Source organism: Annulohypoxylon maeteangense (genome assembly GCF_022496945.1).
Source record: "Annulohypoxylon maeteangense strain CBS 123835 unplaced genomic scaffold GGS22scaffold_8, whole genome shotgun sequence".
NCBI classification, from domain to species: Eukaryota; Fungi; Ascomycota; class Sordariomycetes; order Xylariales; family Hypoxylaceae; genus Annulohypoxylon; species Annulohypoxylon maeteangense.
Genome location: NW_025953255.1, coordinates 552,264 through 578,794, shown reverse-complemented (window position 1 = coordinate 578,794; position 26,531 = coordinate 552,264). Strand labels below are relative to the sequence as shown.

General features: G+C 34.9%; 6 protein-coding genes across 6 annotated transcripts; 5 read left to right on the top strand and 1 right to left on the bottom strand.

Moving 5' to 3' along the window:
- Nucleotides 1–14,135: 14,135 nt before the first annotated feature.
- GGS22DRAFT_162807 (uncharacterized protein) lies at nucleotides 14,136–15,361 on the bottom strand. Its single transcript, XM_047961270.1, has 2 exons — nucleotides 14,442–15,361; nucleotides 14,136–14,355 (listed from the first exon to the last, which is right to left on the bottom strand). The coding sequence occupies exons 1-2, from the start codon at nucleotides 14,770–14,772 to the stop codon at nucleotides 14,156–14,158; spliced, it is 531 nt and encodes a 176-aa protein (XP_047818951.1). The 5' UTR covers nucleotides 14,773–15,361; the 3' UTR covers nucleotides 14,136–14,155.
- GGS22DRAFT_162805 (uncharacterized protein) lies at nucleotides 15,342–16,822 on the top strand. Its single transcript, XM_047961269.1, has 3 exons — nucleotides 15,342–15,777; nucleotides 15,848–16,148; nucleotides 16,206–16,822. The coding sequence occupies exons 1-3, from the start codon at nucleotides 15,352–15,354 to the stop codon at nucleotides 16,607–16,609; spliced, it is 1,131 nt and encodes a 376-aa protein (XP_047818950.1). The 5' UTR covers nucleotides 15,342–15,351; the 3' UTR covers nucleotides 16,610–16,822.
- Nucleotides 16,823–18,030: 1,208 nt separating this feature from the next.
- Nucleotides 18,031–19,077, top strand: GGS22DRAFT_188403 (histone H2A.Z; the record flags this gene model as incomplete). Its single annotated transcript, XM_047964725.1, has 3 exons — nucleotides 18,031–18,141; nucleotides 18,648–18,779; nucleotides 18,889–19,077. 3 exons carry the CDS (start codon nucleotides 18,031–18,033, stop codon nucleotides 19,075–19,077), a joined length of 432 nt encoding a protein of 143 aa, XP_047818949.1.
- A 1,729-nt stretch (nucleotides 19,078–20,806) lies between these two features.
- On the top strand, nucleotides 20,807–21,439 carry GGS22DRAFT_188402 (uncharacterized protein; the record flags this gene model as incomplete). The annotated part of the gene is made up of 1 exon (XM_047964724.1): nucleotides 20,807–21,439. One exon carries the CDS (start codon nucleotides 20,807–20,809, stop codon nucleotides 21,437–21,439), a length of 633 nt encoding a protein of 210 aa, XP_047818948.1.
- Nucleotides 21,440–22,701: 1,262 nt separating this feature from the next.
- On the top strand, nucleotides 22,702–24,272 carry GGS22DRAFT_162802 (uncharacterized protein). Its single transcript, XM_047961268.1, has one exon. The coding sequence runs from the start codon at nucleotides 22,793–22,795 to the stop codon at nucleotides 24,086–24,088; it is 1,296 nt and encodes a 431-aa protein (XP_047818947.1). The 5' UTR covers nucleotides 22,702–22,792; the 3' UTR covers nucleotides 24,089–24,272.
- A 615-nt stretch (nucleotides 24,273–24,887) lies between these two features.
- GGS22DRAFT_162799 (uncharacterized protein) lies at nucleotides 24,888–26,292 on the top strand. Its single transcript, XM_047961267.1, has one exon. It carries the CDS (start codon nucleotides 25,020–25,022, stop codon nucleotides 26,007–26,009), a length of 990 nt encoding a protein of 329 aa, XP_047818946.1. The 5' UTR covers nucleotides 24,888–25,019; the 3' UTR covers nucleotides 26,010–26,292.
- The last annotated feature ends 239 nt before the right edge of the window (nucleotides 26,293–26,531 follow it).

Below are 26,531 nucleotides of genomic sequence, written 5' to 3'. Positions count from 1 at the left end.
TTAATACGCGCGTTACTTAATATAAATAAAAAGTATTAAAATATATAATTAAGTTAAAGTTTACCTAATAAACTCGTTTTAAAAAAAAATTAATTATTATACGTATTATCGTAATATATATATACGTTATTTTTTACGTTTTTATTTAAAAATAACGAAAAAAACCGGCCTATAATATTATCGTTATTATTTTTATTTTTACTTTTATTTTTATTTTTACTTTTATTTTTATCGTTTATATCGTTAATTTTATCGTTAATATTATTAAAATATAACCGTAACCGTTTATAAAGTTATTTATCGTTTAAAAAATAATCGTTTTATTAATCGCCGAACTTATATTTATTAAATATTAACTTTATTTAACTAATTTAAAATAAGTATAATAAATTCGTAATATCATTATAAATCATTTCGTTAAAACCTTTTTTTTAACTTACTTAAACGAACGTAAAAACTTTTCGTGTACCGGTTACTTTAAAAAATAATAATAATATTTTATATATAAATAATTACTTAATAATTCGTTTATTAAATATTTTAAAATTAATAAAATATACGCTTTCGTTATTATTATCGTTAAAAAACATAATAACGAAATTAATGAAAATAAACTAAACAAAACGAGCGAAAAAAAACTCGATGGGAATTTTACGAAAAAATAAACATAATATATTTTAATATAACGCGAAAATCTCCATATCGGAATTAACGAATTTACCAAACGAATAAAACACATACGTAATTAACTAATACTTAAAAGTATTAAAGTTCGAATTAAATTTAAATAACATGGTAAAATAATTTTAATCTTAAAAAAAATAAATATTTTTTCGAATAAATATCTTATTATTAAAAATATTATAAATAACTTTAACTTTTTATATATTTAAAAATTAACGTATATTATTATTCTTTAACTATTATTTTATATTTAAAAACATAATATAATATTTTTTAAACGATATTAAACCGGTTATAATATAATAAAATTATAAGTTTAAATCGTATACAAAATAAAAATCACTTTAATCGATAAATAAATCGATATTAATTCTTAATTATTCCTAAAATAACGATAACTTATCGGGAAATTCTTAATTATCGAAATTATAAAAAATAAAAAACAACGAGTTTATTAAATTAATACGATTAATACAATATATAAATAAAAACGTTTTATAATAACGAAAATATAATTTAACTATTCGTATATTTAAAAACGTAAAAATAATATCTCCTAATAAATAATAATTTAATTCGTAATAATAAATTATTTAATAAAAATAACTTTAATAAATAAAACCTTATTATTTTATCGTTTTCTTTAAACCTTTCATCGTTTTCCTAAATATTATTTATAATAATATAATAAACCTAATATACTAATAAATAATATAAACCACCTAAATTTAATACGTTAAAAAATATTAAACACGTTAATTATAAATATTTAAAATAATATATTTCAATTTTAAATATTAATTTTATTCGAATTATCTTAATCGAAAAAAACATAAATAATAATAAAAACTTTAATAATATTATTTTAATTATAATAAAAATTTAATATATAAAATAAATAATAAAATAATAATAAAAAAATTAACGTTAAAATAATATAATATATACTATATTAAATAAAATATATTATAAATATTAAATATTTAAATAAATAATTATATATATAATTAAAATAAATTAAATAATTATTCTTTAATTATATAATTATACTTTATTTTATATAATTATAAAAAATTACTTATTTTCGTTATATTTTTTACCTTACTACACTTTTTTAATTAAATACCCATTTAAATATTAAATATCATTTTTTTTTATTCCTAATTTAATATAATAATCCTTTTAAAATTAATTATAAATTATTACTTACTTAAAAAACAAGTAATTTTTATAATTATTAATTATATTAAACACGTAATTTAAAAAATAAAAATAAGTTTTTTTTTTCTTTCGGTTATTATAAAAAAAAAAAAAGTATTAATTTACCTTTAAATTATTTTATAAATTCCTTATTTTCACGGGGAAAAATTTAATTAACTAAAAATTAATATAAATAAAAAAAGCTTAATTTAAATTAATTAAAATAATATTACACGATAAAAACATTTTCTTTAAATTAATTAATAAATTCGTTAATTTCGCGTTTTTTAAGTTATACCTTTTTTCGAATTATTTCTATATGTTTTTTATAAATATTTAATTAATTTTTATACTATTTTAGTTTACCACGAAAAAACTCGTTAAACGTTAACCGTAATTTTTTATTATTAATTACATATTATTTAAAATAAGTTTTTAAGTTAAAATAACTTTTAATATATAAATGTTTTTAATCTTTTATATACCTTAACGAATATTTTATTAATTATTTATCGTAAATACGCTACGTTTTTAACGCGAAAAAACTATTAAAATTATACTTATATAATAAAACGCTTAATTATTCCATTAATTCTTTTAATTTTAAATCGCTTTTAACATTTTATTTATAATTAAATACGTTAATATTTTTAAAATTATTTTATATTTTATTCACTTAACCGATAATAACATGGTTTATATTTAAATAATATCGAATTTAATAAATATTTTAATCCTTAATAAACTCGATAATTTTTCGTTATAAAATATCCCTATATATAATATATAAAACAACTTAATTTAGTATCGAATTTTTATTAAATTTATTTATATTAACGAAAAATTCAAAATATATTTAATAACGTTAATATAAATCTATAAAACGTAAATTTTAATTTATTTATAATTTAATAACGTATAATTTTTCGAAAAAATTATTCCCATTATTATTCGATTTTTTTATTTTATTTATTAATATTTTATTTATAAAAATTTTAAAATATATAACCTTATACCCGTTTACGATTTATATTATTCGCGTTTTTTATAATTATAATAAACTTATTATACATAATTAATTAAAAATGCGCCATTATTATAAACGACGTTTTAATTTTATAATTTATTCGAATAAATTATAATTAAAACCTTAACGTTTTAATAAAAAATAAATATTAATTTAACACGTTTATCGAAAAAAAATTAAATTTATTAACGTTACATTAAAAAATTTTACGTAAATACGTATCAATATAAACGTAAATTTTAAATTCGGTAAAACGAAACTTTATATAATCGTTTATAAATTATATATAATTTAATTTCGAAATTATAAACCTTTTATTTTTTCGTTTTTCGTTATTTAATTTATTATTATAATATTATCGTATAATTTCGAAATATTATTAACAATATACGTTATATAATTTACTTTTTATAATAAAAATATAAATATACTTACGAATATATTTTTAAACGTTATTTCTTCTTAACTCCCCGAAAACATTTAACGTTTATTCGTAATTATTAATAAATCGATTTACTTTTATTATATTACGTAATCGTTAATATAAATTATTAATTTATTTTTTCATGCTATTTTTTATTTAAATTCGAATAAAAAAAACACGGTTAATTATTATTTTATATTAATATTATAAATAAATTAAAATTAAATCGTCATAATAGTTTTTTTTATAAAAGTAATTTCGTATAATATTTACAAATTTCGGGCTATAATTAAGTTTTTCGTAACGAATTATTTTTTATTTTTTTAACTTACGTTTTAAAAATCGTTTTAATATATTAATTTTTAATTATTTTTTACTTAAATAATTAATAATAAAAATATATAATAATTTTACTTTAAAAAATTAATAAATCTCCGTTTTAATAAAATTAATATTTAATTTATTTTTACGAAAGTTTTATTATTAAAATTATTATTAAAAAATGCGTAAATTAATATTAAAATTATATTTATTTCGAAAAAAATATAAGATTTTTTCTTATAAATTACCTTTTTTTAACTATAATTAAAAAATTCAATCTTTAAAAGCTCGAAAATTAATTCGAATTTATAATATATTAACTTTAACGAAAAGTAATAATTATTAATTTTTTTTTATTATTTAAGTTAATTATTAATATTAACTTATAAATATAAAATCCCCGCGTAATACGAATATAATATCACTTAATTAAAACCTTTAAAATCTTTAAATTATTATTTCGTAATTTCGACCTTTTAATATTACACTTTTTCCTTTAATTTTTTCTTATTTTCTTTTTTTTTTCTTAAGTTTTTTTTTTAATACACACGGTAAATTTCCTTAACTTACTTACCCCCTTTTTTCTTTTCGTTATAATTTAATTAAATTAAATTTTAAATTATTATAAAATATATAAAAATATATTAACCATAATTATAACCATTAATAAAACCCTTTAACCGATTTTAATTATCGTTTATAAAAAACTAAATTTTTTAATTAAACTTATTTTTTTTCATGCTATAATTAATTATAATCTTTTTTTTTATTATGTATATTTTTTATATTTATTTTATATATTAATATAATATAATTATTTTTATTAATTTATTTAAACCGAATTTAATTAAAAATATATATTTTTATATTAAATACGAACCGTTATTTATTTAAATTAATAATAAATAATTTTATTCGTTATATAATAACACGCGATAAATAGTTATATAATAATATCGATATAATTATAAAACGAAACGAACGTAACATAAAACGACTTATTTTTTTTATAATAAAATTTAAATCGATAATTTTAAAATAAAAATCGAATTTTTCTCGTTTTTTAATATTTATAAAATATTTTTATATATAATATCAATCGTTTATATAAATTCATTTTATATTATAAATAATTTATTTACTTATTTAAATATTATTTAAATAATATAATTAATCGTAAAAATAACATTATTTATTATAAATTTTTTAAACGTATATAAAAAAAATTACTAATATATATTACCGAAAATTTATAAAAATAACCTTAATTTATTATATAACATTTTTTACTTATAATTATTAAAATAAAACCGTTCGATTTACTTTTTTTATTATTATTTTTATTATTTTTCCGTTAAAAATAAATGTAAAAACGAAAAAAAACGTAATAAACTCGTTAATTTACTAGTCCCGTAACTTATTTCCTTTTCATCGAATCCATCGCACACTACTTAATTTACTACGTATTATAATTTCAACATATCCTTTACGGCGGGGTACGAGCCGGTTAATCCTTTTTAATATATATAATTTCGAATTAACTTTATTAATAACGAACGAAATAAACATGAGTTAAATAAATAAAATAATAACGTTTTAACCCATATAAATAATATTTATACGTAAATATTAAATAAATAATACGTTATTAAAAAAAAATATATTAAAAATATTATAATAAACGAATTAACGTATAATAAAAAAAAAATAAAATAATTTTAAAAATTACTTTATACGTTTACGAATATTATATTTACGAATATAAAATAAAAATAATATTTATAATAATTAAATATTTTAAAATATATAAATTAAATTTAAACTTATTTAATTAAAATTATTTTTATAAATGTTATTTAAAAAAAAACAACATTTTAATTCCTTTTTTAAAATAATATTTAATTTTATAAATTTAACTTAATATTAATATTATAAATTAATTTTAAATTAATTAACGAAAAACTTTTAAATATAATTATTACGTTAAATTTATTAAAAAGTTTTAATCAATAAAAAAATATTATATTATTATTTTATTAATAAATATTATTAAATATAAACAAATAATTATTAATAATTTACTTAAAAAAAATAAAAATCTTTAAAATAAATTAAAACTTTATATTAAAAATAATATTTTTAAAGTTTTTATAATTATATATAAAAAACGAATTAATGCATTTTTAAACGTGTAATTTACGGTAAATCCCCGTAATTTTTATATTTCCCGTATTTTAACTTTTATTACATTTTTACTTATAAAACGGGTAAAAAATTTAAATAATTTATTCCTCGAAAACGATAAAAAAAGTTAACTTATACAACGTTAACCGATATATTTATATGTAAATTTTAGTTTTATTTTATCGCCGATAAAAAATTAAATGTTACGAAAAAAAATCTTAAATTAACTTAATTTATTATTATTAATTTTTAAAATAACGCGATAATAAAATTTAAAAAACTTTACTTTAAAACGTTTTAAAATTATAAGTTTTATTAAATTATCCCTATTATTAATTTATCGTTAACGTTTTTTAAAAAAATTTTATATTAATTAAACGTTTCGTAACTTATATAATGCGTTAATAAATTAATTTTATTAATAAATTACCCGTTATAAATCACGAGTTTTTAAACTTTTATACCTTTAATTTACGGTAAAAATAACTTAATTTTTCTTTAAAACTAAAAATAAATAATATAAATAAAAAAAGTTTAAAAAAATTTATACGAAAAAAGCTAATTATATTCGATAAAAAAAACTTATTTATTTTTATAAATATAACATAAACCGTTAATATAAAAGTATTATTCGTTTTTTACGAAACGCGGAATATTTTTAATAAAGTTATTTATTAATCTTAATTTTTTTAAAACGTTATTTTATTAAAATTATAATAAAATTTAATTATTTAAAATGAAATTTTTTTAAATAATTAAAATTTAATTATTAATATAAATCTCGTTATTATAATTATTACTTTAAAATATAATAATAATTATAATTATATATTTACCGAAAATTTTTTTATATTTTTTTATAAAAATTATTTATTAAAACTTAAAATAAATATTAAAAAACGAAAAGTTAATTAATTTTTTATTAATATTATTAATTTTAAAAACGAAAAAAACGGTTTAATAACGTGTTAAAAAAATAAAGTCGTTTAATTAATAAACGTAAAAAAAAATCGAAATAACGAATTATATAAAAACTATAATATTTTAAATTCTTAAATCGATAAAAAATTATTAATTTTTAAATATAATATTCGTAAACAATCGAAATTATTAAAACTTAAATATTATAAAAAGTTTATTAATAAACGATAAAACATTATATAAATAAATAAATTTAATATATTATTTTAATTATTTTAAAAAATAATAAATATTATATAAATAAGCATTTTATTTTTAAAAATTTTTTATAATATTAATATTATATTAATTAATATTTTAAATGTTAAAATTATATAAATGTATTAATTTTTATAAACTTATTTATTTATAATTTTATATAATATATTTAAAATATTTTTTCTAATAATACGTTATTACGTAATATTATTAAGCTTTAATAAAACTTAATATAAATTATATTATTTAATTACGTTTTTTATAAAATATTAATATTTTTAATTATAAATAATATAAAACGGAAAAATTAAAACTTATTTAAATATAATAATATATTAAGTTATAATTTTTTTTATATAAATTTAACTTTAAAAATTAATCGAATATAATTAATTAAAAATAATGTTTTTTAATTTAATATAAAATTATATATATTATTTCGTATATTTTAAATTTAAAAAAAATTTAATTAATTACGATAATTATTCCCTAAATTTTATATGTTTTAATTTAAACGCGTTTTTTTTATATTATAATAATAATAATAATAATAATACTATAAGTAATAATATCGATTTTATTTAATAAATTTTTATTAACGTTAAAAATATACCGCGATTTAGTTTTTTAATTATTATTTCGAGTTATAAAAATAAAAAAAAATTATGTTTTTTACTAAAAACGTATTTAAATTATACCTAATAACGTTCGAAAAGTTTTTAATAATATATAAAAATATATAAATATTTTAAATCGAAATAAATCGAAATTATATTATTATTTACGTAAAACAAGTAATAAAAAAATTAAAAATACACGAACGATTATTTATTATTTAAATAAATACGAAATAAAATAAAAAATTATAATTATTAAAAAATTAAATTAAAAATAAAAATATAATTATAAAAAATAAAAATAAAAATAAATAAAAATTACATTAATAAAAAAAAATATTAAAACCGGGTTCGAAAAAACTTTATTAAATAAAGCTTTATCTTTTAAAAAAAACATTAAACGATTAATACTTTATTCGTTAATCGTAAAATTATCCTTTTTATTATTAAAAAATTATTATTAAAACTTTTTATTTTTATACTCGATATATTTTTTATTTATTTATTTATTTTCGAAAAGTTACTTAATTAATTATTAAATTAATAATAATTTAAAGCTTAAATTAATAATATATTAAATTACTTTTTTTTTACGTTCGAATATAAAAATTTTTACTTACTTTAATATAACTAAAAACCTAAATAATATAATAAAATAATTAAATTAATTTATTTTTATTATTATAACTTTTAATATTACAATAAATAATAATTATATATTTATTTATTTATTAAATATTTAAATATAATAAAATTTAATTTAATTAATAATTATTATAATATTATTAAGTAAATATTTATTTTCTTAATATTTTTATAAAAATAAAAAAACTTATTATATTTATTTAATAAATATTTACTTATACGTATTATAATTTATAAGCTTTTTAATCTTTGAATTACGAAGCATAATGTATTTTCGTCGTATACTATATTTATATAGTATACTTTTTAATATATTAATTGAATTGGCGGGTTGGCGGATTTGTCCTTATGGTCCGCCGTCATAACTCTTATCCGCAGGGGTGCGGAATTGAGATTTTCTCATGGGTCTACTTCATTCGAGCCGCGTGCCACGCTTCATTTCATCATGACCTTCATTAGACCTAAAGGTAGAATCTTTCGCCTAACCCTTCCCCATCTATCTACGCATAGTATCCTTCTTAAAATTCTTGGGTACGCTGGTCTCCTCTATTACTTTTAGCTTCATTTACGTACTCTTAGCTCCCCGGAATTTTATTCTATTTCGCGCCCCTATTTAACGTCTGAGCACCGGTCTTGCCGGCGGCACCGTTAAGAAAGATCCTCAAATTTCTACTAGAATAATTCCAGAAATACCAATCGGATCCGATCAGCGTCACAGCCCAACATTTGGAACATTTTGTTTTTGTTAGTCCCGGCAAATGATGGATCTAACACCCTATGGTGGTGTATCTGGTGATGAAATGTGCCTAATGCACCCATTTCATGTAGATCACAAGCACTTTGCATTGGCAGGCCCGCTGATCTAGGTACCTACCTAACGCGAGAAGCGCAACATGCAGCGGATGTCACCATGCTGCAAGTTCTTTAATCTGCAATCCTACAATAGGACAGCCTCTCCCCGCGCCCATTAATGAGAAGGGATATCATTTCGGTCCAACCTCATGCGGCAACGATGCCCAATCTTACCTATCGAGCCGCATCGTCTTTTGTTTGCTCAAATAGACGACAGACGCGATTTTTGCTAGTTTTGCTAGATTGAAAGGAATCATATTGACAAGCAAATTCTTTAGCGTCCATGTTTTCCATAGTATCGGCATCTTTCGACATAAATACACGAGATTCCTAGGTTCCTCAGCCTATCAATCTTTTCAGCCTGGCAGCCGTCTGTGCGTTTCCAACGCTCCCAGTTCCAGGGTCCGGCTCTAAGATCAGATCGCAATGTGGTCCCAACCTCCCCTCGTCGAACCCCTAAGGATTCGAAATGATCGTTCGTTGCAACCAGCAAATCAGGAGCCGCCCTGAGTCTGTTTTGAGGAAATCGAGGCAAATTCGTTTGGGACCTAGAATCTTGGCGTATTCTGGAACTCATCTTCGTCCATTATTTAGAACCTTCAATTACGTACGTTTTCTCCTTTTACCAGGTCTGCGTCATTTCCTTTCTCACCCATCATTGCCGTTTTGTTTCCAGTTTCATTCTCCAACGTCACATTGATGACGTTCTCGGTTCACGAGAACTTGTTGGTAGCTAATTACACCATACTCTCTGGTATGAGTTAACCCGGTTCTCGTGTCTCTGTACAGAGTACATACGAGCAATACTAGTCATAAAGAACCACCCTTGCCAGCTCCAACAGATGGGATTTAATCAACCTGCTCCGCCCCAGTTCCGTTTGTCCTACGGAAATATTAAGTAGCTGGTGACTTCACTAAAGGGAGCAAAGCAACAACCGAGGTGGCAGCGATTAGCCACTTGAACCAAGGCTCATGTCTGGATGGTTACCATCGAACTCAACACTGACAAGAGATTTTACTAGCAAACCATTTTGATTATTTCTTCACTATTTATGTGGCCATGTTTCATTTACGTACGGACGACTGGAAATATGAAATGTTGTGCCGAGGCACCCCCCTGGAGATGTAGATACGCGGGAACAGCTTGGGATAACTTCGAAGTGTCGATTGAAACCTTGAATGTTTAGGTGACTACGTAAATAATTTTTCCAATCCCGGTTGCTAATACGATTAGCACCAGCAAGGGTCAAGATGTCTCGAACTCTTGGGAGTCATGCTTCCTAGTCTCAGCGGGGGAGACACTAAGCTTTTTGTCTCGGGAGCTGGCATCGTGAAAGTAACGTCGAGCTAGCCCTCCAATCGGTAATCTCCCGTGTTTATACATTTCCCCTCTCGATTATGCTGGTCTTCCTAGTGTGAGGCGAGGAACTACGCTGCATAATCATAACATCAACATTCAAAACAACATCGTCACAACTTTCAGCTGGCCATACTCCATAGGGTCGTTGCCGCAGTTATGATCTCGGACCGATCTCAGACCGATCTCACCTGCGGGAACGAAACACAAACGAAAACTACCTAAATATTGTTAGGTAGATGTCCAAATATTCATGCCAAGGCAATATATCGGCTCTTACTCATATCTTAGACCATCGGTGATGTTCCTGGTTGGTAAGTTGGTCCGTCAAGCTAAGACCCCTTTTTCTCGTATGAAGTAGCAATATCAACACTGACGGCTTCCCATTCGATGCCACCCCCATGGAAATGGGAGACTCCATTGGAATAGAGTAAGCGAGTTAACTTACACTGTGCTATCGCCTGCTTGAATGGCAGCTTTTCTATGGCCCAGATCACTGAGTTATCATATTCCTTGTATTGCTTCAAGCAGATGCGACTCAACAGTTAACAAGTGCTTATTTAGGTACTATATTATAATACTACATAACTTCTCATTCAATTTCTACATTGCCCCCGAAGTTCTTTTAAGCTGCGTTCAGGTAGGGAGGTAGGTACCGGCAAGGGGTAGCATGAGTGCCGCAACGCAGGAAGCCGCCGCAGCTGGAGACTGCATGCCGGTTACCGAGCGCCAGAATGTGGCCCCTTCCTAGCTCCATATAGATGGATCGCAGCACCCCGGGCTAACCAGGGGCTGGAGTAATGTTGAAGCCACATAAAATGTGGTATAAATCACTCGCATCTGCCAGCATACTACCTACTACAATCGAAACCGAACTAGCACTAGTAATTATATGTCAAGTTATGCACACCTAACCGAACTCTTCAACGCGTGTCTATTAAAACTAGCATGATTTACCAATATCTCGTTGATAGCTACGTTCCACATCTACCCCGGGGCTTTTCAAAATTCACCATAATTAATTGTTACTATTTAATATGTTGGATGGTTGTACAAGTCCGATTCTCCCTGCAATCTCGATACTCGACGTCAGCATCCTCTGCTTCGAGAAACGCCATGTACAGTTTTTATTCCAAATAGATATTACAAGCTCATGGCATTCATGGTTCTAATTTCTGATACAAGATTAGTGGTATGCTCCTTAGAACTTGCGTGGTGGCAAGAGGCTTTGCCACCAACACCAACAGTGTGACTGTGTTACGCCTTTTCAGACGTGGAAGACGGGGCAAATTTACGCCGCCCACGAGCTATACGTCTTACCCGGTCTTGCCTCGTTAACAACGTGGGTGACAAACTCCTTTCCTAGACATATAAGGTCCGAACACCACATTTAGTCAAAGCGAATGAACAAACACCCGTCGGCAGAATAATACCGCTAGAGTGGACCGGGCGCGTGGCCGCCGATATTAAAGGTTACAAACTCTCTAATACTGAGTGTCACGAGGCGGAACCAAAAGACTAGGAAACAACGACGTTGTTGCGCGAAGAGCTCCTAACACTCTCGCTATGGAGAACACGGTATATATACAGGTGAAGCTCTTTGTCCGTCCTGCTCCTAGGACTAGCGGCCAACAGGACCCTCACGGGGACTCAACGGGCCGAATCCCGATCCCATAGACCTCTAGCTACTGACCTGGAGGAAGACCGATGTCTGACACTGAGGGTTGAATCAATCAATACATCCATAACTACCTAGTACTCAATTAAAACTCTATAAGCTTGAAGTCAAACAACAAACACACCTTAACTAATACACGAGAGCAAATAGTCTACCTAGTAAACCGAATGAATAAATACCTACCTACCTAGGTACCTACCTATACTACTGACGTCCATTAGAACATATTTTGTTTACGTAGCCTGCCAAATATGATTTCGTGAAGAGATTTTGTGTTTGCTTACTTTATATCCTCAAATATGTTGCGTCCAGCTATTATCTGGTGAATCAGTGATGGACCTTTTCCAGACATGGACAGTCCCGGCAGGATCTGAATAGGCATCTTGCATCCGCCTTTCGTAGCACATGCGCTTCAAGCATGATGCCTAAACCACGATATCTACCCGAGTAGGTAGTTTGCGCGGACTACGGAACTTTATCCTAAGCCATCGCTAACTGTAGTTAGAAATCGTTGTCTTACCAAGTCTACCACCACCATTCGCATGAAGACGCCACGTTTGTGTATACGAACCACTCGTTACAATTATTGACGACGGAAGCTACCTAGTCTGTGCGATTGATGTCCTACTTCGCTATCTCGAATCAAGACTACTGGATAGGTACTAGTCGCCGATTATTAACAATTGCAAAGGCACAATGGCTAAGCCGCTCGGTCGAGGACTAGGGGGGTTTCCCAAAGTTAATCCATATCCTAATAATTAACTGTCCAACATCAAAAAGACGATAATCTACTTACGCAAGCTTTGATTTCGTTTTCAAATGGCCCTGGATCCTCCGACATAACTTCCATATTCATACCTAGGTACGGCCATCTTAAAAAGTTGCTCCAGCCCTCTTCACGTTTCGTAAAGATATATGATACCCTGGTACCTAGTATCATTATAATCCGGGAAGTCCTACCTTTCACCACCAAAGACTCGTATCACTACCTACCTAACCATCGCCAGCAAGACACAACATAAAGCTATAACCGACCCTTCAAGCCCCTATGTCCTTGGGATCCATCATGGCAAGATCAAATTCCTAATCCGTGGCACTCTTGGCCTTGTTGGCGCCGAAGAATGCGCCACGCTCGGGGAACCGAACCGGCGTTGCTATACTCGGGCACTCTTTATTCGGCGAGGTACGGGAGTCGCCCTCTTCGCTTCTATAACACTTTAGAAGCCGATGTAGGATTTTCTGAGCTATTGAGGTTAGATTTAGCTTAGCTTAGATAATGATATTTCGAGGATATCCTGCTGATGAGAATCCTGTGTTACACATAGTAATTACCTATTTTAATCAAGGCGCAAATGATGATTCATCTTTAGCGGAATACGAGAGACGTGCGAGAATTTAAGATGAAAAAGGGATAAAGGTGAGCTCCGAGGACGATGTAACCATTTGCTACGACTGAACCACGAAGGTTGAAATAGGAGTCCTAACGTACCTTAGGTATCTACCTAATTGATTTAAGGTGTTAATGACGATACATTACCTAGTTTATATAGGTATCTTTCCCAAGGACGTAAGCTTTGCGAATTGATATCGCCACCTACTTACTGGATACGTAAGGTGATGGTTGGTTGGGCGTTTGCGTGTATCCCCCCTTTTCAGAGAATAATTTCCTATTTACTTGTCTCCTTAAGCTCATGTTCCGGAAGGTAGGTCTTTACACAGGACTACTGCCCATCCATTTCGATCTATTCAGCTAGTTAGATCTTGTCGATACTAGGTACCTAAGCGCTTATGCTTGTCGTTCGCCTATGGAATTATCGGCATTGCCAGAGCTCAAGTTTGAATGAGGGACTAGGACGGGCTAGATCAAAAACGAGTGCATGTAAAGGTATGTTGACTTGTAACTTCGCTCTTTCAATGACGACTACCTAATTATATCGATACATGACGTTTAGTTAATATACAAGTGAGCTCAGGTCTATAGCAATCATCATGAAGCGACAAAACCCGCTAATATAGCAGCTACAGCATATATAGGCACTCGTATATCAGCGCTATATTTTCCCGCAAGGTTAGATGATGGTATTGGGCTAAGAGCTGTCTCTATAGGCATCGAAGTCGTTGGAGTTGATGTCACGGTCTGAGTAATGGTAGCATTCGCTACAGCAGGTGAAGTGATATTACCGGTTACTTAGGCGCATAATTGAATTAGCATAACTCTTTAGTTACATCGTATCCCTCCTTATATCTTTTCTAGCGGTTGAATTAAAACTCACTGGTTCTGTTGGAGCCTTCGGGGTTGCAATACGAGGAAAAGACGTCCAAGGCCCGGGTGGCCGCATTAGTTGGGCCGGTTGAGCATCGCGAAGCTACGGCAGTGCTGATGATGCCACTCATTTTGGATGAGCTGGCCGTGCAGAAGCAAGAATATGATGTCGTCTTGCTCCCGTCGCCACAACCGGATGCCATATCTCGGACAATAAAGCTCAACGGAAGTTCAGCACAATGAGGAAGAGATGAATAGGCCGGTACTTTGTTGATGAAGATTTGTTGGCTACTGACAAAGGTAGCCATGGCTGCAAGGAGCAAGGAAAGCAGAGGTAACATCGTGTCTGGTTATCGCGTTTACTAAAGGCTTATGGTATGATTGCTGCAGCATTGCAACTGAGGAAGAGGCTGACCTTGAAGATATATCCACTGCGGTGATTTGCAGGACTTCGATAATAGGCTAGTCAACTGAAGTCCTACAGAACCGAGTTTCAGATATAATTGTCGCCCTGGAGGACGCCGGTAGAGCTTCACCTCGGATTGACCCTATGAATGGATGGTGTCCAATTATAGCGCGGGTCAACCGGTGAAATTCTAGGGAGTTAGTAGGGCTGAGGATGTCACAGCCATTCAGAATAGCAGTGCTGCGGATTGATAATCTTATGTAATAAGGTGAACAATCCTAGTCGTTATTCAGCTTATGCAGGGGCTCAACGCCAATCCTTACTAAGTGACAATTCGTATGAAAGGTCAGACTAGGAAGTTTAATTATTGCTCTCGCTGTCGGAAACGGTGGCGCCGATGGGGGCCAACGAATTGAGACTTGCTAGGAAGTGGCATATATCGATAGAAATGCACTGGAGCCTGCCCCCGTTGAAGCTGAGATGACTTGACGGTAACATTCAATCATATCAGACTATGTCTAAAGCTAGACCTCTACTCCATCCGGTACATCGTTCTCTGCGTAGAATCGGAAGTTCGTTCTCTAGTCTTAAGAGTCTCGACGACCATGGCTTGCCTTCGACGCGAACGCTTTTGGCCTCGTTGATTAGTTTCATTCTTTGTTTATTGCTCGGTACTGTGGCAGCAGCCCAGAAGCAGTCGCCAGATATCCAGATTATAGTTTCAAGCATACTCGTCGCCCTTGTTATTTTCCTCTTCTTCCTAGATTGGTTGAATCGTCGACGGTATAGTTCAAGAGATGTGGCTCCCGTGTATGCCAAGAATCTAGGGAATACCGTCGCCACATCGATAGTGACGCTGATTGCCATCCCTTTTCTGTATATGTACTCTTGGTATCCTGCTCTTAACCAAGACGTCATCACGACCACGAAGGATACTGTGGTATGATCATCACCATTTCGTCTGGTTACTTTCTAGCATGACAGCTGATCACACACATCATTGAACATAGGATCATGCGTACTTCCCGTCGATAACACTCCTACAACGTGAAGATTGGTCGTCTCAGGGGTCGCTGGATGTCTCTCGAGCTCGACCTAAATGTTTTGTTGGCTGGGCAGATCCGGATGCACCGAATTGCGCACGAAGTGACTCGCAACGCCGACCCTGCCGCTGTGAGGATCGCTGGGAAGAAAGCATCGGGAATTTTACCTGGCAGGGAACCAAGTATCGCACGTTGACACTAGTCTCATCGGAGGCTCTGTTATGCACGGTACCTACTACGCTCATGCTAGCGCAGGCCTTTCTGTGGTGTATGAAAACCTACCAAGTACCATTCTACACTATAGATGAATGCTAATATATACTAGATGACTCTAGCAAAGCTATCAACGATTCTTCACGTCTCTTGTCGCCTAGCCTTTCAATCGCGGTGTATGATCCCACACTCTCGCTCTCTGAAGCCCTGGAGAATGATTATACGAGGCCGATTCTCGTTAACGCGAATGGAATGGTCGCGGTAAATTTGGGCCTGAACTATAGACAAGTTCGCGGGAGGGCCCCGGCGTACGATTATGATATCTCTTTATCGACGATTCCATCCTTGGACTTGCGCTGCGATGTAGGGTCCGATTCAAAACCGGCTACAGAGCCTTGTTTTCTATCTTTATGGCTTCAATTCCCAACATTTGAACGTCAGGTTTCTACCCAAGGATATGCCATGAGCTGGGCGGTAGGTGATGATGAATCGAGAAAGACTGAAACCGTATATTGACGAATTGTTAGGACGTTGTTGCTTCTGCCGGATCTTGGCTGTCGCTGTTCCAGATTATAAGTTGGATACTCTCTGGACTTGCTTTGCAGGCATAATTCTGTATATCATATCTGTGAATAATATGCCTCGGCAATTGGTACAAAACATTGCTTTGGAAATGGTCATATTAAAAGAACATAAAAAGATTGAATGTTCTCAAATGTAAAATGTAAAATGTGAAATGTTGGATGTAGTGACATAAGCGTACCTACCTAAGTACTAGGTATGTAAGTACCAAAGTACCTTGTACTTCAGCTAGCGAGATTACGTGGCTGTGTGAACCCAAGCCACATCCCGTTTCGGCTGCTTGGTTTCCACATTGACGTCGATCCCGCTGTCCGAGAAGATCACAGCTTAATCTCTGATTTCAACGTCAGAAATCAATCTTTTGTATGCCCTCGTTTCCCGACAGCTCTTCAACATGTCGTTCGAGGTCACATAAAGCCTACAAATTTCATTACATACTTTATTTTTGAGTGTCAGAATGACGCTAAAACTACCTACTTGACGTGCAGCATGTATGCTGCCGTCGCTCTCAAACATTATGCCGCCATCCTCCTGACTAAAGCTGGTCTACAGTAAATCATTAACTCCCTAGCCAGCCGAACCTTGGCTTCCCTTTGGTTCAAATTCTCCAGAATGATGTAAGTATTTCAGGATAGAAACATCCTACCCCTTTATTTCCCCCGTTTTGCATCTGGCCAACGTAGCACGCCTCTGATATCATCTCCTTCATGCTGTTCATCAAAACACCCCGTTTCTCCTCAGGGCGGCTGATTGCTATATCCGGAGATTTGCCGCCAACATCACTTACTAACTATATCCGGACTAGCACTTCGTGGAAAAAATCTAGGCCAGTCCTGAGAGTAGGTGCTACAGAGCTACAGAGCACGAGGCGGGGTCTTCTTTCCAGGTGTTCCGGGGCTTCTGGAAGCAAGATGTGCGCCTTCCCAGTGCCTTCAGCACGTCTAGCAACTACAAACACGGCCTAACCCAAGCAATCCAGACAACCTTGGAAACAAGCAGCCCTGGAGTGGTACTGGAGCCTGTACCTGCCCTAGCAGTAGCCTACAGCACTGAGACAGGCAGCCTACAGCCCTGTAGCTTCCCTGCCCCAATCCTCCCAGCCCGCCTTCCCCCAAACTGTATACACCGCGCGCCGCCTCTTGATTTTCTAGACGCCTCCGAACCCGAACGCTTGAATAAAATCAAAACACAAACATCCATCACATCCCGAAAACAATTTTCACCAACAGATTAGACCCGACGCGCAAATCTATTAATTCACCACGAATCCGATTTTATTTCTCCACGTCGCATTCGAACGAACTTAACTAGAATATTTTTTCAAAACATCCAAATCCCGCGCATCGATATAAACAATGGCTGGTGGAAAAGGCAAATCAGCCGGCGGCAAGAGCTCAGGTGGAAAGACTTCGGCTGCTGAGGGTCCCAAGAAGCAACAGAGTCACTCTGCCCGCGCCGGTCTTCAAGTAAGTTATCATTGTGTTTTTGTAGTATTATACTGTTTATCCCGATGCATTGCAATTATTTTCATTTTTTCCGCTGGTTATGGGGACGTCTCCATATCTCCAACTCTGAGCTCTTCGTCGACATACATCAATATCATGCCCCTCGATTCGCAGAATGACGCGCACCTTTATTCACGACAATACAACGTACTACCGACGAATTATCTCAAGCTACCAATATAATGATCCTCAATGTTGACTCTGGAATACATTGCATGGACCTAATGATTACCATTACGCTTGTGACGCCCGATTTCGACCTCCCGAGACAAGTAAACTTTTTATCGCCCTCATCGACAGTCACCTAGGGATATAGCGATGGAATGCGACAACAACAAACCTCCACAACCTTTAGCCTGGTGCATCATCGACTCGGGTTTTCATTTTTTGATGATAGCATAATATTCGATGAATTTTTTATATCATGTATATCGTAGAATTTTACTAATATGCCACTATCTTTATAGTTCCCCTGCGGCCGTGTCAAGCGTTTCTTGAAGCAAAACACCCAAAACAAGATGCGCGTCGGCGCCAAGGCTGCCGTCTACGTTACCGCTGTTCTTGAGTATCTTACTGCCGAAGTTCTCGAACTTGCAGGAGTGAGTCACCCTCTTTGTCTGCCTTCTTTGAACCACATTGCCACTATCACCTATCTATACTCCATACCTATATCTTCTATTGATCCCAGACGCTAATTTTTCTGCCTAGAACGCCGCCAAGGATCTCAAGGTTAAGCGTATCACCCCTCGCCATCTCCAACTCGCCATCCGCGGTGACGAAGAACTGGACACCCTGATTCGTGCAACAATCGCGTTTGGTGGTGTACTACCCCACATCAACCGCGCCCTACTACTTAAGGTCGAGCAGAAGAAGAAGAACAAGGCAATCGAGGCATAAACTATTTGCGTTCTTTGTTTATTCGACTTTCCCGGGTGCACGCTCTTTCGTTTCTAGCTGTCGTTGATACTTGATACGTGGGACGAGTTCGGAGGTGGGCAGCGCGGTCTTCCCGACCTACGACGGTTGATTTATGACGACAAATTATGGGGATCCAATTCGTTTTACGGAATCATGGTCGCGCTGAGGTTTTTCCAGCTCTGGGTGTGGCCCTGTGTGTTGAAAATTTTCCCTCGGGAGATTCCAGACGGGTTATAAAAAAAGTGCTCCAGAGAGACTCTAGCAAGGGAGGTGCTCGGACAGCCTAGCTAAGATGATTCCTACTAAGGTTAAGTCGAAGCGCAGACTGCCTCGTAGCCTTTCAAGGCCTTGCTAGAGGCAACAAATAATACTACACTGCTTCGATTTTAACTTGGTTTTTTATGTCTAGTGTTAAAGTGATATGTTCTATGCTCTTTGGGTGAGAAATGGGACAGTTCATTAGGTAGTACGTTATTTTTATGTTTATATGTCTGTACCTGAGGTCACACTATCTCTCAATGTATGATCTTCATGTTTCTATATAAGATTCTCGGGAGTTTCTTATATGATGAAATAAGACTTGAGGCTATGAACCTATCATTTCATTACGTTGTCACTATCATATTCTGTCTTTTGGGGTTTCTCTTAGCCCTATTGCCTCATGGCTTTGGTTGAATACTACATGAGCTGACCTTGACTGGCATATCTAAATAACGACAAAGCCACCCCTTAGAGATCACCAATTTTCTTTTTCTGGGTATTATACAATAATACATATGGTAAGATCGAGTGTTTGTAAATATGAAATATGTGTTAATTGCCATGTCAATGGTGAAAATCTTCTTGAGTGGTTTGGCTTTCCCCTTTTCCGATTTCACCTATCACCTATCACGTATAATGTTAATGAATATATCATAATTGGGTACCTACCTATCATTGCTGGAAAATTATGATTTTGAAATATCAACTTAGGACTTATTATCAACATGTTGCTACTACCTATAGTCCTTTGCTATTTGCTATTTTGCTATTTCTTTTTGTGCTTTATGGTGTTGTGCACTACAATTTGTTCATATCTTCAGTTCATGCCAACCACGCCTACAGGTACTTGATATCCTATCATGTTATCGTACATAGTAGGTTAGATGATGCTGTTAATTGATCGTCCTTGATATTCTCATGGAGCTTTATATCACTTTCATTAACGTCTGGACCGCTCATCTTTATTTGATAACTTGGAATTCTAGATGTGAAAATCTCAATTCTATCGGACAACTTATGAGACTCAGGGAATTGTTGATATATATGAATGAATTATGTGCAATTTTGGTTTGCTTCTTCGTTTAGGACATCTCCTTATTACCTGCTACTACCTAGGTAGATAGTAGACAAATATTTAAAGGGGCTGATGGCCCGTCTCCAAAGATTATATCGTAAAGACGCCCCATTGCTTGTCGTGGATGCTATACGACAACATCTCTTAGGGGTAGGCAATCCAGTGACTCCATTCTGATCTCTTTCTTGAGCCGCAACAGATCCGCGACGCTGGCTACTAGGTACAGTCCCATATCATCCTGTAAAACCTAGAAAGTGATTGCCTAACCGTACTACTGGATCTGAACACAATTTTTATGAATCCATTCGACTTCCGAGAAAAAAATTACCTATTTACCAAACCTGCTGCCAACCTAGCGAATCTGGCTCCATCATGTCTGCACAACTACCAACCTACTTGCAGTTCTTTATGGAGGATTACCGACACCTTCTAGTCCCTGGAAGTACTGAACCTTCTACTGGAGGAAGTACGTCGAAGTTGTTCGATACGGTATACGGCTTGAGGGTGACCCAAACCGAGCAGGATGGAGACATAAAGTTTAACTTCAGCCTCGTTCCCTCAGACGCGAGCATCAACGCCCACCCTGAGGGGAAATTTTATGACTACGACTTTATACCATTTCATGGAGATACGTACTTGGACGAAGGCCGCGTTGGTCGTGGTATGGAACATGACAGTATCAAAGATCGATTCCCAAATATCGCCGACCTTTTCAAGAAGTGGAGATATCATTTCGAAGACGAATCCCTCTCGGGATTATTTCCCCTCGAGTTAGATCCAGAGCAAGATTTCTCCATGAATGCCCTTTTAATGGGTTGGAAGATTGAAGGGTTCTTGATGGCATGCTGGGTAGCTTTGCAACCTGACGTGTTAACTGTCGAATACAACACAGACATCGACTGCTACCACCTCGACAAGAATGAAGACATGAACGGCGAATTTAACAGCTTCATTAACAATCTCGAGGAGATAGTGTACCTCCCTGAGGTGGCCAATATTCAGTAAAGTAGACATCATTGTCTATCGAAGATCTTTACATCCGGAGAACGACTGGTGGGATGAAGGAGCTAGACAGGGGAGCTAGGATATACGGGTACAGATTTCTACTCTGGCGGGACTCTCTATTCGTTAGATAGGTTACTACAATGGGATTTACAATATTTGGTTGCCGTCGAGGCTCAACCTCTACCAAGGCTTACGGGATGGAACAATGACGGAGGGAAATCCCATCTATTTAGCTTAGCCAACGCCAATAGCAGAGATCACGTACAACAAGTGTCTTTCTGTAGAATGGGTATGCTGCGTCTAAAGTGATGATATTGAAACCAAGCCAGCCCCAAAGAAACCAAGGAAACTTTGTCGTCTACCTAGGTAGTGTCCGAATTTCTTATAAATAACTTTCTTCTGGGCCATTAAAAATAGCTAACCATACCTACCTACTTGCTGCTCCATACCGACAGCTCGTCACGGCGAACCCCTATACTCGGATATAGCTTTGTTTCCTTAATTAATCCTCGACAATATTACCTCCTTTTCCTATCTTTCCTCCTATCTCCCAGGTTATCTTGCTTTGTTCTCGGTCCCAACGTCGCTTTGCTACGCAGCGAACGAGGAGCTCGCCTTGTCTCGACGTCTCTTTCCCCCTTTGTCGCCGATCAATGGAAGCATTATCACATCATCATTGCATGGGTGCCACGTGCTCTTACTTATAGCCGATGGAGAAGAACTCAAGTAACAAAGATGTAGATGCGGCCCATGAACGTGGGATTTCCCAAGGTCTGATTGTGTCCCGACAGTTGGGCTCGTGGCTAGCTTGTATCTATATACTGATCGCTTTGTCTTAGAGATTGGGACAAAGTACCAATGTCCAGCATAAGGGTCGGTAGCTCCGTGGCCAGCAGACTTACGCGCGAGAGGACGGTGTATATACGGTTCAATCCAAAAGTATCCTTTCCTGTCTTTAGTAATTTTCCTATATCTCTTTTCCTTACGTGTCTATGTTCTTGTAGAGTTCGCTCTGAATCAGTCGTTCCTTCACCGACACTCCCTAGAAGTCAATCAGTCTCATCTGAAATCTGAAATAATCGAAACAAGACCATCCCCTTTTCTGAAGTATATCATCACACACCCCAGAGGTGTTGCTGTCATTCGACAACTATTTGTGTTCTAAAAAGTACCTGTGTTTTTAACTGAGTCATCAAAGCTCGGATAAACAATCATTACTCGCACTTTACACTGTTATTCATAGGCAAACATATTACCTTCGTACCTACCTACGTTTTTCAACAAGTCGCAGTCACTCTAGTATTACCATCACATCAACATCAACATCCACAGACACAAAAACACATAGAAATCATGCCTTCACGTAGGGGCTTACCCACGCTTTCCATCTTTTCCCGACATTCAGCACCACCATCTACCTCGTCCTCGCAAACATCACCCAAACGAACTTCATTACCCCCTCTAACACCGCCTGCTCGCCTACACCTCCGAAACCTCCTACCAACGTCTCCAGAAGGGATGCCCACGCCACCACTTCCGCCCCGACAACCATATTCCTGGCTATGGCAATGCCACTCCTGTAACACAGTCTACCGAATCGGCTGCACCCGTCGGTGTCTCGTATGCTCCCACGAATACTGTGTCTCAGCCGGCCCTCCGAAAGTAACACGAGGCAAGAAACGTCGCCGTCCTAGCGGGATGTGTGCTTCTGAGTTCGACTACAGCGGATGGGCTGAGTGGGGAGCGTGGCGTCGCAAGGTCCTTGGCTTAGAACTTCCCGGACGGGCAGGCGAGAGACAGCGCGAACAAGCTTTCAGCAATAAGACGCATAACTGCGCAGTCGATTGCGATTACCCCTCTGAGTGCCACCACGAGCGGTACCGGGTCCACACAGAAGCGCTAGAGAGGAGGATGCTCGAGGAATCCGAAGAGTTAGAGGAGCCGCACTCCCCGTCAATCGACACGCGGAGAACGCTAAACACGGACGACAAACTGCCACTAAACGAAGCCGTGGAAGTAAGCTCGACGCACGACGACCTTGAGGAGCAGAAAAGCCCTACTAGTCCGAAGAGCCCGCTCAGCCAAACGAGTTTCTTCTGGGATGAGCCGGAGGCGAAGGGGGCGGAGGAGAAAGCGTGGTGGGTCGAAAGCGAGACGAAGGAGAAGAAGAAACGCAAGACTAAATCTCAACAGAAAATCGAGCAGCTCACTGGCCTCGGGATCATCCTAGAGGAAACGGGCGAACCGTTGGATCCTGAGGCGTTGCAGAGCCTGATTGACGAGGATAATAGTATGATGCCTCTGGATGTCGTTAGCGAGACTTCGAGCCGAAGATGTCAGTCGAGGCTTTCGTGCCGAGAACATGTTAGGCATAGACGGAAATTGACGGTTAGGAATCGTGCCGAGGTGGAGGAATGGGAGGACTGGGAAGATTCGTCGGATAGCGAGTCTGGTGACAGTTCCTTGCTATCGCCACCATCGTCGTGTTCGTCCTTGGACAGCGAATGGCCTCCAACTAATGGAGCGACCTCCATCCGTGAGATGAGTGGCGAGGGGTCTGATGACGAAGAAAAGGATGATCTGGAAAAAGAAATAGAAAAGGAGATGGACGCGTTAGTAAGATCCGGGAAGTCGTTCTTACGGGATTAGCGTGCAGGGTTCATGCCGTGGATTGATGATGCTTTTATGATAAACTGCGATTATGGTAGACGGGATATGACGAGATTATACGAAGCGTTATTAATTTGAGATGCCTTTATATCAATCTCTACTTCGTTATGATACCTAGGTAGTATCCTAGATTTCTAGACTTTAAGTAAGTCGATTGAATTAGACCTTGGGGTGGTGACTCCATTCGTAAGATGCCTGGATGCATACCTTGTAGATTGTACATTTGGAAGAGGTATTGGAATCCAATACAGATTTATTTCTGTAAATTTGTTGGCTCCTAGTGGGTTTTCCCTCTTAAAATAGTCTTTGACGAGATCATGACTGCCTCATCCGGGTCACGATTATGATCGGCCCAACCAAGTCCTATCCAAGAGTGAATGTATATATTCTTCTGAAGCGCTGAAGTTTCAAGCCAAGGCATTCTCGGGGGTTCATTATCTGTAGACCAGCGGTAATTATTCGAGTTGTCATTTGATCTAGTCACGAGGACGTTAGAAGCCTTAAAAATACACTTGATTGAGAAAATACTTACACAACAGGTTTGCGCAAGCGCCCAGGACGATGACAACTTCCAACAACACCTACTTCTGACGATGACTGCTTCAAAACACATCACAGGACTCCAAGTAGGCCTCCAAATCATAAAAGTATTTAAAAGGAGGTCAGGTACGTGAATTCTAGTATACCTTACTTATCCTCTAACTTACTTACCTACATACTATAAGCCAAATCAAATTCATACTAACTACCTTGACGATTACACCAATAAAAACAAAATGGCGAGTCAAAATATTATCCAAGACTACCCAGAAGGGGAGGGAAACTCTCAGAGGTTAGCTACCTAAGTACAGAATGCTTCTCGTGAGCTCCCTACTGACACTTACCTAGAAGCCAGTCGAAAGAACCGAAGATGTATGCCACAGGAGAGGAAAGAAACCTTGACAGCTTTGACGAATTTTACGGTTGGATCCCTGACGATGAGCCTAGCAACCATCGGCGTTCGACAACACCTGGTACGAGATGCAATGGATGTGGTTGCCACCAAAGAGACAACAATAATTCCAGCGCACTTAATAAAGAGCCGGAAACTCGAGCGACGAATGAAGAGAAATCTCCCAATAAAACAAAGGGGATCTCTATTAGGGTTCTCGTGGGCGGACCTAATAATGTCCAAGTCAGCGTGCAGAGAGCCACCGCGCGGAATAATGATGTATCTGCGCAAGCCCGCCGCGGGCACGGTACATCCAGAAATGCCGCCTCTCAGAAGAAGCAAAATAGTGAACCGATCGCGGCACGTTCTCCTGAGCGATTTGTGGGGGATATGGCTAATACCAGTACTTGGGATCCTTTCGATGGACGCGAATTGCTTTTTAGCGACGATTTTGGGAGCTTGAAGGTTTCCCGTTTGGCAAATCTTGACACGCAGCTCAAGATAGGCAGTGGTAGCACCGATGATCTCATCATGTCAACTCACTGCGCAAGAGAGCTGGGAGTTCTAAGCAAGATGTCTACAAACTTTGAAGACCCATGCCTTCGGAGCATCTCCGGACATTCGACGGCAGTAAATGGGATCTTACGCAAGGTCCAGTTCCGACTGAGGGGGAGTTCAGTCACATTCTGTCGCAACTTCTGGGTCTGTGATGCGATCGATGGGATTGTCGACGTCATGATCGGGGCGAGTTTCATCAAGGAGAATTTCAAAATGTTGTTCGAGAAACAGAATGCCAGCCTCTTCGGAGTTTGGCACACTATTAAGAAGGAAACTGAGGAGCAGAAGAGGGAACGCGAGGAGAAAGAACGTGAACAGAAGAAAAAAGTCGAGGAACTAGAGAAGAAGCGTCGTGAAAGAGAAGAGAAGCAACGACGTGAAGATGAGCGTAGATCCAACAGTAGGAAGTGAAGTGTTCACTATCCGAGGCAGCACTTAGAGCGGTGGACAGGCTTCCGGGGCTTAGGTTAAAATAGTAGGCTTGGTTTGCTGAATCTTGGCTTATGATTTGGATAAGGGCGATGGGAAAGGCGTTGGGGGCAATAGAAAGAACTGGCAATGGTATTATACTGCGTTTTTAAGGGAATGTTTTCTGTTTTTTTCTTTCTCTCTGTAGACGATTTTAGTCAATGCCAATTATTATTACGGTTTGCAAATCTTAAATATAATCCCTTGATTTGAAATGGTACATTTGGTAAGAATCGAATAGCATTGAAGAGGAGATGATGATGAGGAGGCGTCAAAAACCTCAACAAGTCCGCCGCCATCGTACTACAGCGAAGGTACCGTCACTTTGTATCTGAGTACGTACCTAAGTACCCTGTAAACTAGCTTGCGCCACAGCCAGCCACTAAATGACCGGTCAAAGACTCCGGACCCACATTATCCCTGCTTCACCCCGCTAGCAGGAAACGCGTTGCGAACCTTGGAAAT

Bases quoted from the DNA above. Each gene is read 5' to 3' on its own strand.
- GGS22DRAFT_162805 (XM_047961269.1), top strand. From the start codon at position 15,352: ATGTCTAAAGCTAGACCTCTACTCCATCCGGTACATCGTTCTCTGCGT. The intron at 15,778-15,847 runs GTATGATCATCA...CATTGAACATAG, and splicing joins CGACCACGAAGGATACTGTG to GATCATGCGTACTTCCCGTC. The intron at 16,149-16,205 runs GTATGAAAACCT...AATATATACTAG, and splicing joins AGCGCAGGCCTTTCTGTGGT to ATGACTCTAGCAAAGCTATC.
- GGS22DRAFT_162807 (XM_047961270.1), bottom strand. From the start codon at position 14,772: ATGTTACCTCTGCTTTCCTTGCTCCTTGCAGCCATGGCTACCTTTGTC. The intron at 14,356-14,441 runs GTGAGTTTTAAT...TATGCGCCTAAG, and splicing joins CGAAGGCTCCAACAGAACCA to TAACCGGTAATATCACTTCA.
- GGS22DRAFT_162802 (XM_047961268.1), top strand. From the start codon at position 22,793: ATGCCTTCACGTAGGGGCTTACCCACGCTTTCCATCTTTTCCCGACAT.
- GGS22DRAFT_162799 (XM_047961267.1), top strand. From the start codon at position 25,020: ATGTATGCCACAGGAGAGGAAAGAAACCTTGACAGCTTTGACGAATTT.